The 12,037-nt window shown below is 44.1% G+C and overlaps 1 protein-coding gene across 4 annotated transcripts in view; it reads right to left on the bottom strand.

The window, feature by feature from the left end:
- Nucleotides 1–490: 490 nt before the first annotated feature.
- The window catches only part of ppp1r1b (protein phosphatase 1, regulatory (inhibitor) subunit 1B), a 29,525-nt gene continuing 17,978 nt past the window's right edge, over nucleotides 491–12,037 (bottom strand). The window contains exons 2-5 of one of the 4 annotated variants that reach the window (XM_056287905.1): nucleotides 11,273–11,362; nucleotides 9,720–9,795; nucleotides 4,959–5,066; nucleotides 491–2,551 (exon numbers count right to left, since the gene is read on the bottom strand). In XM_056287905.1, the coding sequence (XP_056143880.1) occupies nucleotides 2,391–2,551; nucleotides 4,959–5,066; nucleotides 9,720–9,795; nucleotides 11,273–11,362 (435 nt within the window). In that variant the 3' untranslated portion in view covers nucleotides 491–2,390. The remainder of the gene's footprint in view (nucleotides 2,552–4,958; nucleotides 5,067–9,719; nucleotides 9,796–11,272; nucleotides 11,363–12,037) is intronic. The other 3 variants (XM_056287906.1, XM_056287907.1, XM_056287908.1) reach the window with 3 other exon arrangements.

Below are 12,037 nucleotides of genomic sequence, written 5' to 3'. Positions count from 1 at the left end.
GCAAGCTGCATTTTCTATTTACACCCCAAGTAGATGGGACGCCCTGCCTGAGGACCTGAGAGAGGCCCCCACGCTGGACACATTTAAAAGCAGGTTAAAAACCTTACTTTTTAAAACAGCCTATGGCTAAATTCATAGTGTGTGTGTGTGTGTGTGTGTGTGTGTGTGTGTGTGTGTGTGTGTGTGTGTGTGTGTGTGTATGCTGTATCCAGATGAACTGACTCAACTTTCTTTGAGTTTCTCACCTGGCTTATTGAGCATGCATCAAGACATTGCTGTTGTGTGTGTAAATGTACTCAGCATCCACTCCTGTTTATATCCTGAGCAAAGACTCCTTACAAACAGCTGATACTGTAATAGACAACTAAATCCTGAACCTAGGCACAGACACACACACACACACACACACACACACACACACACACACACACACACACACACACACGCATGCGCGCAATTGTGTAGGTACACCAGTCGCCACTGAGGAAACCAGAAAAAAAAAAGTTTATTCAGATTGTTGCTCACTTTAAAACAGTTACATCACATTGAGAAATTAAAGGAAGGAAAACAAAAGCAAAAGGAAGACCAATAAGCGTAGACCCAATAAGCGTAGACCCAATAAGCGTAGACACACACGTTTTGCCATGGCTGGGAAGGGGAGGTCAGACGTGGAGGGAGGGAAAGGGTCAGCTGTAGAGAGCCAAAGCAGACGTGTGTATGTGTGTGTGTGGGGGGGGGGGGAGTCTGCAGGTCCACATCCAGACCGCTGAGCAGGGCCAGAGATCACATAAGCCTTGTGGTCCTTATGCATATGAAGCAGCCAGGATCATATAGACGGGAATATTTTGATATTCCGCAGCAGTACAAGCTTGGAAACCCTCTCGTCTATTCAAGCAAAAGTCTCTAACAATGCAGAGTTTTAACATGACTGAAAAAAAACAAAATAATATAGAGAGAAACAGACAATCTCCAGAGTGAGAAAGTAAAAATATTGGGGACGCTTTTGAGTGTTAGGGTTTATTATTTTCCTTCATCAGGGGGACAGAGTAGGAGGTGGAGAGACAGGCCTGCTCCAGTTCTGCAGAGGACCATGCAGGACTGCAGAAGTGGACGTATGAACAGGACAGAGCTAAGCTACTCAGAATTTGATTAGAAAAATAGCTTTTACAACAGATCCAGAACCTAGGAGTTATAACTGAGCAGTTAGAAAAAGATTAGAATAGAAAAGTGTTTGCATGCGAAGAGAGCCCTCGAGCACTGGAAAATCATGAATTTGTCAAGAATGCCACAATTGTGTTGAAGGTTCTGACTCCATAACGATGGCCCAATTCTCCGTGAAACCTTTTGGAAAGGGTGACGTATGGTGACAATGTTTGTAGATATTTTGGGGGGGGGAAATAATAGTATGCTCTTCTTTTGAAGACATATTCCAGGAATCTGAATGAATGCAACAACCATACACATACCAACGTCTGTTTTCATGACTTCAGTTAAATCATCCACCACGTTTATAAAATAATTCCATAGTCGAATCCTAGGCTATGATCTTGTAGTCCCCCCCCCTTTTTTTTTTAACCAAAAGATGGCAGAAGTGCACCTTTCGACAGAGGACCAAACAGCCAGCAGGAGTTTGCACATCAGAGAGACAATGTAGGCCATGGTTGTAAAATAAAGTCGAACAGACAGCACGGACACACAACATGGGAGTCTCAAGTCCCGTTAAAGGGGTCATCTGAGAAATAGTTTCTCTTATAGGAGCACACAAAAATGGTGAGATGATCACGTGCAATTTTTTGTGTGTGTGTGTGTGTGTGTGTCTGTGTGTGTCTGTATTTGCGTTGTGAGCTCAGGTTGCGTTGATGACAAGTCATGATTAGCTCATCTAAATGAACAAGGAACTGTGTGTGGAGGCGGGAGAGGATGCAGGACTTTGGAGGAAAAGGCTCGAGTTTCAACGGGGGGAGGGGGGGTGATGCTGACCTTGGCTCCTTCCACCATCACACTGACCAAAGGGGGGGGGGGGTAATTTGGCATTGGTAGTCTGCTGTGCATGGTGTGGTACATCAGTAGATCATTCCTCACCACTTCCTTAGGTACACCTCCCCATGTCTCCCCCCCTCTCCCAACTTCCGCTCAGATAATTCAGTTCTCTTTCTCACTTGCACATTTGATTTCATCAAAATTTAGCATCTACAGCATACTGTCATTCAGAGCTCTCATTCATGTGTACTGTCCGTCTCTCTACCAGGCTCTGGCACCCAAACACACCAGCGCGTCGGCTCTCTCGACACCTCCGAGTTCAGAGCACTTTTTAGATTTATCCCTTTATATGAAAACACCCTCTCTTGCTACAGTCCTCCCTCCCCCATTGTCTTGCACACCCTTCTCTTTCAATTACTCCCCCGACTGTTCTCTTCCTCTGTCGTTGCTTCAGTTTTGCTCTCCTCCTCCTCCTCCTCTTCTTCGTACTCCTCAGTTTGGATCTGTCTGGCGGTCTCCGTTCCACTGGAAATCTTCCCTGACTGGTCAATGGGGGTGGTTTGTTGATGATCTGAGGGGGCGAGGATGGACATTAAAGGCAACAATGAATACCCACAAGTAGGATGACCAACCCCGGATATGGTGGATATATGTAAAACTGTGTGCTTTGTCTTGGCTTACATGTTTGTGGAGTATATTCTGGGATGGGCAGAAAATCAGTAGCACTCATAATGTGAAGATGGTGACACAATGCCTCCAAGAAAGTGTTTTCATCAACATCTTTGCCTGTCATTGTGAGTGAAAAGGCGTGTCGATTGGCAACCAGTATCTTCAGGCTAAAATGTCTTTGATTGTGGATTGAATTTATGTTAAAATATAGCGATTGATTTTTAATAATTTTATTGATTTTATACAAATTCACGATTAGTGTGAGCAAGTTTACCCAATGAAAACCTTTCAAAATCCATAGTGGCATTTTAAAACTCATCTCATCTCATCTCATCTCATCTCATCATCAGCCGCTTCTCTGGGGTCGGGTCGCAGGGGCAACAAGGTAAGTAGGGCACTCCAGACATCCGTCTCCCCAATAACACCCTCCAGCTCCTCCAGGGGGATCCCAAGGCATTCCCAGACCAGACTGGACATGCAGTCCCTCCAGTGAGTTCTGAGTTTACCCCGGGGTCTCCTCCCAGTTGGGCGTGCCCGTAAAACCTCCAAAGGAAGGCGCCCAGGAGGCATCCTAATCAGATGCCCGAGCCACCCCAACTGGCTCCTTGCAACGCAAAGGAGCAGTGGCTCTACTCCAAGCTCCCTCTGGATGTCCAAGCTCGTCACCCTATCTCTAAGGCTGAGCCCAGACACCCTACGGAGGAAACTCATTTCAGCCACTTGTATCCATGATCTCACCCTTTCAGTCACTACCCAAAGCTCATGACCATAGGTGAGGGTTGGAACGAAGATTGACTGGTAAAATGAGAGCTTTGACTTCCGGCTCAGCTCCCTCTTCACCACAACGGCCCAGTACAACGTCTGCATTACTGCTGATGCTGCACCAATCCGCCTATCAATCTCCCGCTCCATTCTACCCTCACTCGTGAACAAGACCCTGAGATTCTTGAACTTCTTCACTTGAGGCAACAACTCATCTCCAACCCGGAGGGAGCAATCCACCATTTTCTGGTAAAGAACCATGGCCTTGGAGGTACTGACTCTCATCCCAGCCATTTCACACTCAGCTGCAAACCACCCCAGTGTGCACTGGAGGTTGTGTTCTGATGAAGCCAACAAAACCACATCATCTGCGAAGAGCAGAGATGCAATTCTGAGTTTCCTCATCTTGGCTGCACCTTGAGATCCTGTTCATGAATATCACAAACAGAATCGGAGACAAGGGACAACCTTGACGGAGTCTGACACCCACCAAAAAATGTGTTTGACTTTGTGCCGAGAATGTGGACACAGTTCTCACTTTGGTTATACAAGGACCAGATGGCTTGTAGCAACTGCCTCGGTACCCCATACTCCTGCAGTACCCCTCACACAGTGCCCCAGGGTAGACGGTCATAAGCCTTCTCCAAGTCCACAAAACACATGTAGACTGGCTGGTCAAACTCCCATGCCTCCCTCAGCACTTCTGCAAGGGTAAAGAGTTGGTCCATTGTTCCACGGCCAGGACAGAATCGGCATTGTTCCTCCTGGATCTGAGGTTTGATTACAGTTTTAAATTTAAATTTCAAAACTCCATAGTCTATAATCCTTTAGTGTAGGAAGTAAAGGCATTCACACTCTCTTCCAAATGAGTTGACTCCCAACTTACTAACTTAATTATTTTCCATTGTTAAAGAACAAACTTGCACAGAAGTTTCAGCTCTTAGATCTTCCCCAGTGTGCAATAAAAAATAGAATAATAAGAAACACATAAAAATGCACTAGCATACAGAAGAGTATCTGAAGCTTTGCTCTCCGCACAGTCTGTCTGGCATCTCTGACTAGCCAGTGTGCCTTCTGACAGATTTGGGACAAGACATGGAGAACTTACATAACTTTAGGGCTGTCTTTCAATGCAAAGAGCTTCACCTGAACCCATGGCAGAGCTTACTTTACCATGAAGACTGCAACTGACTTGGCTGTAGAGAACAACATCTCCACTCTACTTGGAAGAACTAGATTTGCATAAGCGGCAGTCATGACATGTGCTTTGTGTGCTAATTGGAAAATATAAATGGTCAGGATTGATTTGATTTCCATAAACATTTGCCTAAATGCTTCTTAGGTGTGGACAATGTGTGCACAGAGCTGTCGCTACAGCGAGTGTTCCAGTTCCACCGTCAGAATGTTTACTGGGATATTGGTAAATTACTGGTACATTATTGTTGAGTGTTGCGAGTGCATGCAGTGTTGCTTCTGATGGCACGTAGGTCCCAGTTGACAGCAGGATTCTCTCCTGCCAGCAACTTTAGTAGAAGATGCATCCTCACCCTCCTCTCCCTGCCAGTTGTCCTCATACTCCTCCCCTTCAGAAGGATCTTCCAAAGGAGGATGCACCCCTAGCTTCTGCATATGTGCTTCAGCCATCTTCTGCACAGCTGCACACGCACACACAACATACAGGTGGACCCACACACAACACACAGAGGAGCCACGACACACAGACACAAGGATACAGACACAAGGATAGAGGGAAATGTTTGGTTTCACCATGCTTCAACACTGTCAGTTTTTATCAAGCTTCACAAACAGGTGTTTTTAACATGTGCCAGACAAAGCAGAAGGCAGCTAGGTGAGTGCATGCACCAACAAACAGGCAGAGAAGCAGCAGCTGTGACATCACAGCCCAAGTTGGTTTTTTACAGTAACGTCATGGCTGTGTGGAGGTCCTTTCTGGTGTTTCCCATCTCTCCTGTTACCCCATTTTCTCCATCTATTTGTTTTTCTATTCTCTCTTTATCCCAGCCTGCCCAACCCTGTTGGCGCCCTCTCTAAAGCATGCTGACTCACACCATTCTCTGTGTGCCCCTATAGACTCTCCTTTCTCTTGCATCCCCCCCCCGGACCCATTCTCCAGGTCACCTTGCCACCCTCACCCCCTCTCATACCTTGCCCTCCTGCTAAGACTCCCTCTCTTTCCACTTCTCTCACCCTCACCGATACACTGCCACAGATTGCTTACGTTGTCTTACGGTGGGTGATGTGATTATGTGCATTGTGAGGTAGACCTCCTCTCTCTCATCTTCTTTAATTAGTGTGAATGCTGATCCAGCATTCACACTAATATTCCATATGTTTTTTTGCCGTCTAACTACTTCTGCATACATTGTGCTGTCGAAACTATTCAACTATCAAAATGTTCAGCTTTTTAGGACATTTCTGCTTACATTTATACTTTTTAAACTATTAAGCTTTTTATTAATTTTTTTCTCATTGAAATGAATGGAGTGTTCAAATCCTCAAAAACCTTCTGCTCTTTGAAATGCAACTACGTTGGCATACTTCCAGCTAGAAACTTCATTTAAACTTTAAAGAGGTCACAAGACGTTCTGCTATGAAGCTTACGTTCAGAATTTTTGTCATCTTTTATAGTTGTATGCTTTTTTCCCGACACTTTTTGAGTTTATAATGGGTGTATATTGGAGAGGTTGGAGTGGGTGACGTCACGTCCGCCTTAAACTGCAGCTGTTCTGCCTTTCTTAAAATGTTCGTGCTTCTGCTCTTCCTGCTCCTACACCTTTCACTTCTAACACACAAGTTTAGGTAGAAATGTAGACAAATGTGTGCCGTTTCACACAGCGGGACTCCCAAAGCTGTATGACTTATGGTTTTTGAAAATTGGAGCTTTAAGTAATAAGCGGCGCCTCAGGTGCTGCACAGACTCTAATACAAATTGAGGGGAGGATTTTCGGAGGAAAAACTGAAAACTCCCCCGTCTTTAACTCGCTCGTACGGCCGCATTTTTGACACCAGGGACACCAAACTTGACGAAGACATGCAAGATCCTCTTGTGGTGTTGACGGTCTTGTAGCTTTGGTGACATGAGCTACGTTTTTTAGTCGAGAGAAGGCTTTTGAAGGGGTCCGCCGAGCCAGTTCTCACTCTTGCCTCTGTCTCGCTCAGCAGGAATTAAGCGCTTACAATTGCCATGACAACCTCTGAGCGCAGCGTGGTACCCACAGCTGATTCAGGTCAGCTGATTAAACGACTTCTCTGATGTCCGTGGCTTGGATCAAACACTTGACTGACATGTCTGTCAAAATCCTGCGACACGCGCGTTTCCACGCTACGAGACACGTGGATTTACACACGTCAACAGATTTCACAGAAAATATGGCACACACACACACACACTCGTTCCACTATCCTTATGAGGACCCCTTATTGACTACATTCATTTCTAGCCCTTAACCCTAACCTTAACCACGCAAACTACATGCCTAACCCTAACCCTAATTCTAACCTTAACCCTAAAACCAAGTCCTAACCCTAAAATAGACCCGTTTACTTGTGAGGACCTCTAAAATGTCCACACAAGGTAGGTGGTTTCTGGTTTTTCTATCCTAATGAGAGCATTTGGTCCACATTAGGATAGCTAAACATGCAAACACATACACACACACACACACACACACACACACACACACACACACACACACACACACACACACACACACACACACACATACACACACACACACATACACACACACACACACACACACACACACACACACACACACACACACACACACAAAATTGAGACTTATTCTTCCTATTTCAACTCTTAACATGAAAAAAATTCAAGCCATCTGTTTCATGATACACTTCACCTGTCTGGTATTAATACAAATAATTTCTTTTTACAAACTTTCAAGCTATTTCAATTCTACTTCCAGCTTTGGCAGTATACGACTTTTCCTTTCAGCTGTTTCAACTACATTCCCCCCCCCCCAACTCTGATTCTTCAGCTGATACACTCCAGCTTCGGTTGTACATTTTAGCTTCCAACTTTTCAAAGCAATGCATTTCAATTGATTTGAACCGCTTCTTCGACTATTTTCTGATTTGCTTCAGTAATTTCCTTCAGCGTCCTGGTTTTAAGGTTTTGGTTGTGCTTACTTGGCTTTTTTTTCTCCATCCATATTCACCATGCGGCCCTTTCAGCTGTTTCGACAGCATGTTTTCAGCTCACAATCTTCAGCTGGCGTGTTTTAGCTCCCAGCTCCAGTTTCACATTTTGCTCCCCAACTTGTCAAAGCAATGCATTTCAGTTGATTTCAACTGTTTCTTCAACTATCTTTATAATTGCTTCAGCAATTTCCTTCAGCTTTCTGGTTTTAGGTTTTGATTCGGCTCATCAACTTTTTTTCATCCATATTCACCATTTCAGGTGTTCCAGCAATTTTAATCATTGCTTCAATTTCCTTTCACCTTCAGTTTCCAATTTATTTGAGCTTTCATTTCCTGCTTTGTGATTTATATACAGGACACATGGATTTACACATACACTCCAAAGTTAACTGACCTCTCCTGCTCCTGAGCAAAACCACACATGTGGGCATTTTTAAAACTGAGACATTTGCAGTCAGTTTTTACATTAGCTACACAGATCATACGTGTGTATTCAGCAAAGTCTCCCGGCACCACCTGTGGAGAAATTTCTGTGATTCAAATGACAGTTTTTGAGTAAAGGCATCTTGTTCGAGGGTTGTCTCAGTGGTGCACTCTGTTATCGCTACTTCTGCCTAACAGGCTCAATATGCATTAACACGGATCATTCTGATTGGTGGATTACCTTTACAGATCGTTCTGATTGGTGGATTGTAAATCAAGTTTATATACTGGCCAAATTTATAGGCCCTTTTACAGTTGGTAACCAGTGATCACGTGATTTAGCATGCATGTGCATTTTGGCAGCAAAAAATTGATTCTATTATTTACGACCATACAATTGTATGCTATAACCTCTTATTTATGCTACAATATAACTTCTATTTGTTATGATAGCCACTTATGTGTTTATCTAAACCCATTTTATTGCTTGTAGCCGCAATTTGCATTGAACGGTCTTTTCCCCGATGGAATGTGGTAGAAATTAATACCTTTAGTTTTGCAAGACCTGTTCTGGCAACCCCCAACACAGCAAGATGACATTTTAAAAATGTAAATATCAGTCGACCAAAAATCCACTTGCACTCTGCATTGATTGGAGATGGAGAAGTTGCCCCTTTTGCTGCCAAAATGCGCACGCATATCATGCGTGACGTAGGTCATGAAAGGGTCTATAGCTTGGAGCTATGGAGATTATTTCAGCTTTCAACCTCCGATTCATTTCAGCTACAGCTTCCAAATTTTGATTCTTCATTTCAGCTGGGGGGGTTTTTTGCAGCAATTTTCAGCAGCTTCGCAATTTCCTTCAGCTATCAGCATTCGCATACATTTTCTGCAGGAAATGCATTTTCTAGTCCTCTCTACGTCTCCTTTTGTCTCCTGAACTGGGTCAGAGCTGCTGAAGGATGCACGTCGGACACGGGACCGAGCCTTCCTGGCTCATTATAATATCACTCAACATGCTACACACAGAAATCCCTGTTTAATGAACCTCTGCTGACATGCCCAAAACTGATTTTCTGCCTTAATGACCGCATGCTCTCGCCGATATGCAAGCACTTTAGGAAGCTGCATTCATAAGCAGACAAGGGAAGGTTTTGTGTGAGAATATTAAGGTCACGTGTGTGTTCATGCCAGTGTTTCAAAAATACCTGTGTTAGAATGAGTGTGTGTGTGTGTGTGCGTGTGCGTGAGCAACAGCTGTATGCACGCCACACTGTAATCCTGGATGATCCAGACTTGCGTAGACTTACACGCGTTGTCTCACAGCTGTCATGCTCTAATCTCTCTCCCCCTCTCTTTCTCTCACTCTTTCTCTCTCCCTAAAACACACACACACACACACACACACACACACACACACACACACACACACACACACACACACACACACAGATATATGGAGTCTGTGTTTCAGTGTAGGTAAGTGTGTGGAACACAATTATGTTCAGACTAACGAAGATGCATGCACTTAAAAAAAAGAAAGTGTTGTCATGCATCTCCACACCCGTCTGTGCAGCATGCACCTCCGTCTGTAGTGGTGAAGCATAAGAAGCAAGGGAGCAACAAAAAGGCACTGACACAAGGACAATTCACAATACACACGACAAAAACGACGTCGTCTTTCCCTACACAACCTTTGAGTGACGGCGGTTGATACACGTTGGGATTGATGCGTTTGGGCTTGAGGACGCCGTTCTCTCCCACGACCCACTGAGAAACAGAGACAGAAATAATTTTTACACTTTTCTGGCTATCAATTCCACTTCAAGGCAGATATTTATGAAGCTGATAAGACAATGTAAAGATACGGCACCAGCCTATGAACGACTTCCTTTCACTCCTACCTAAAACGACCATGGGCGGTCAAAATTACCACCGGTTTTTAAACTCTATATTCTGTCAGGATAAATACCCAATTGAGATATTAATGCATTGCATATGTTATTATGTCTGTTAGGAAACGACTGACACCAGAATTAACATTTTAACATCTATAATACTATTATTAAACAATTTAAACTTCAGAGAGACATGGTCAAACTTGAAACTACTAGAACGACCATGGGCCGTCAAAATGACCGCCACCGTTTTTAAACTCTATATTCTGTCAAGATAAATACTCAATTGAGATATTAATGCATTACATATGTTAGTATGTCTGTTAAGAAACGACTGGCACCAAAATGAACATTTTAACAACTTTAATACTATTTTTCAAACAATTTAAAATGGCCGCTGTCCAACGCCTGTAAATACTGCAACGCCTCGGTGGTAGTCATGGTGCGTCTGTAATGGCGTCTGTAACCAGACATGTTGGAAATGCGTGATTTTTTTTCGTACCCGTTTTCCGCAAGAACGCGCCTCCGTCACGCCTGGATTCCGGGAAGACCCGCCCCTACTCTATCTCTGATTGGCTAACCCTATCCCTAATCCCACCCTAACCTTAACCATCCTAATCAACGCAGGCAACGAGTACTAGCCAATCAGAGGCAGAGTTCCCGGAAAACGGGTACGAAAAAAATCACGCGTTGGAAATAATCAAAAATCAAGTTTGGACTATTACTCTGCACTAGAGAACGCTAGTGTGTTTCTGGGACAGCGCAATGGACTTCACGAAGGAAATGACGCGACCAACGCGTCATAAATAGCGACATGAAGCGCACGATGACGCGCAAATTACGCGCGTTCATTTTGACCGTTCACGGTCGTTTTAGGTAGAGCTTAACATATTTTTTGTGCAATTGATCTAAACTCCTTTTAATGCAAATATGTGCAATTTTAGCGGCATTCGGAGAGCGTCGGGTCTGTGTCTTTTTTCCCCACAATGCTATTAAACTTTAAAAATCCAAAACGGCCATAATGACCGCCTTGGGCAGATATTTATTAAGCTGACTGTACAATGTAAACATACAGCACCAGCCTATTAAAAATATCACAAATCTGAAATAGCGGTGGCTAGGTGGATTTTAATTCAGCATTTGAAGTTCAGTGTGCTGAGTGGATGTTCATGTTGTGTGACTGCTACATTGTGAACTTAGGTTATGCATGCTCCCTGGGAACACATTCTGCCCTTCCTGCCCAACATCATTACACTGTCTGGGAGAACAGAACACTGAAGGAGGGAGAGACAGCAATGCCTGGACTCTTCAGAGAGGACTAAAATAAATGAGATGAAATTAGACTTCACCTTTACCTGGTGGGTGGACTGGTCATCCTCAGGAGACGCCTGGTCTGCTACTCTGAACAGTGTTGCAGGCGTGGGCCTCCGTCGCCGAATCTATGAAGGCATGCGCGCACGAGAAAACACACACACACACACACACACACACACACACACACACACACAGGTGAAAACATGCAAAGAGTCCCCATAATGGAGATGTGCATGGCGATATGCTATGGGAGTTGCTATGAGTGATTGACTAAATATTGACTATATATACCAGGCCCAGTTGCACTTGATTCAACTCCTTTGGATAACCATGACCTGGATGAATGAGAACATTCACAAACATTGACTAAATCGTTGATGACGTTTTTCTTTTAAAGCATTACTCATTAGATGACTATGGCAAAATGTTGAATATTCATGCTGGTGCGGTGCAAAACTGTGCCCTTGCTGTTGACTTCCTTCCTGTTGAAGTCTGATAGTCTGACTGAGTGTCCGGGTAAAAACTCAAAATTTCAGTGCTCAATATGGATCAGGTCAAAGGTCACACCACAGTCAGAAAAGCACAGGACGTCTTGTTATGTAGGGTAATTTCCCTTGCATTAGATTCTACACATGTTGGTAATTTTAAGTACGTAAGATTTTATTAATCCATCCATCCATTACCCAAACCGCTTATCCTTACTCAGGGTCGTGGGGATGCCTATCCCAGCAGTCATTGGGCAGCAGGTGGGGAGACATGGTGGACAGGCTGCCAGTCCATCACAAGGCCCACACACACAC

The sequence above is a fragment of the Lampris incognitus genome, chromosome 10, assembly GCF_029633865.1.
Source record: "Lampris incognitus isolate fLamInc1 chromosome 10, fLamInc1.hap2, whole genome shotgun sequence".
Lineage (NCBI taxonomy): Eukaryota > Metazoa > Chordata > Actinopteri > Lampriformes > Lampridae > Lampris > Lampris incognitus.
This window is presented reverse-complemented; position numbering and strand designations above follow the sequence as displayed.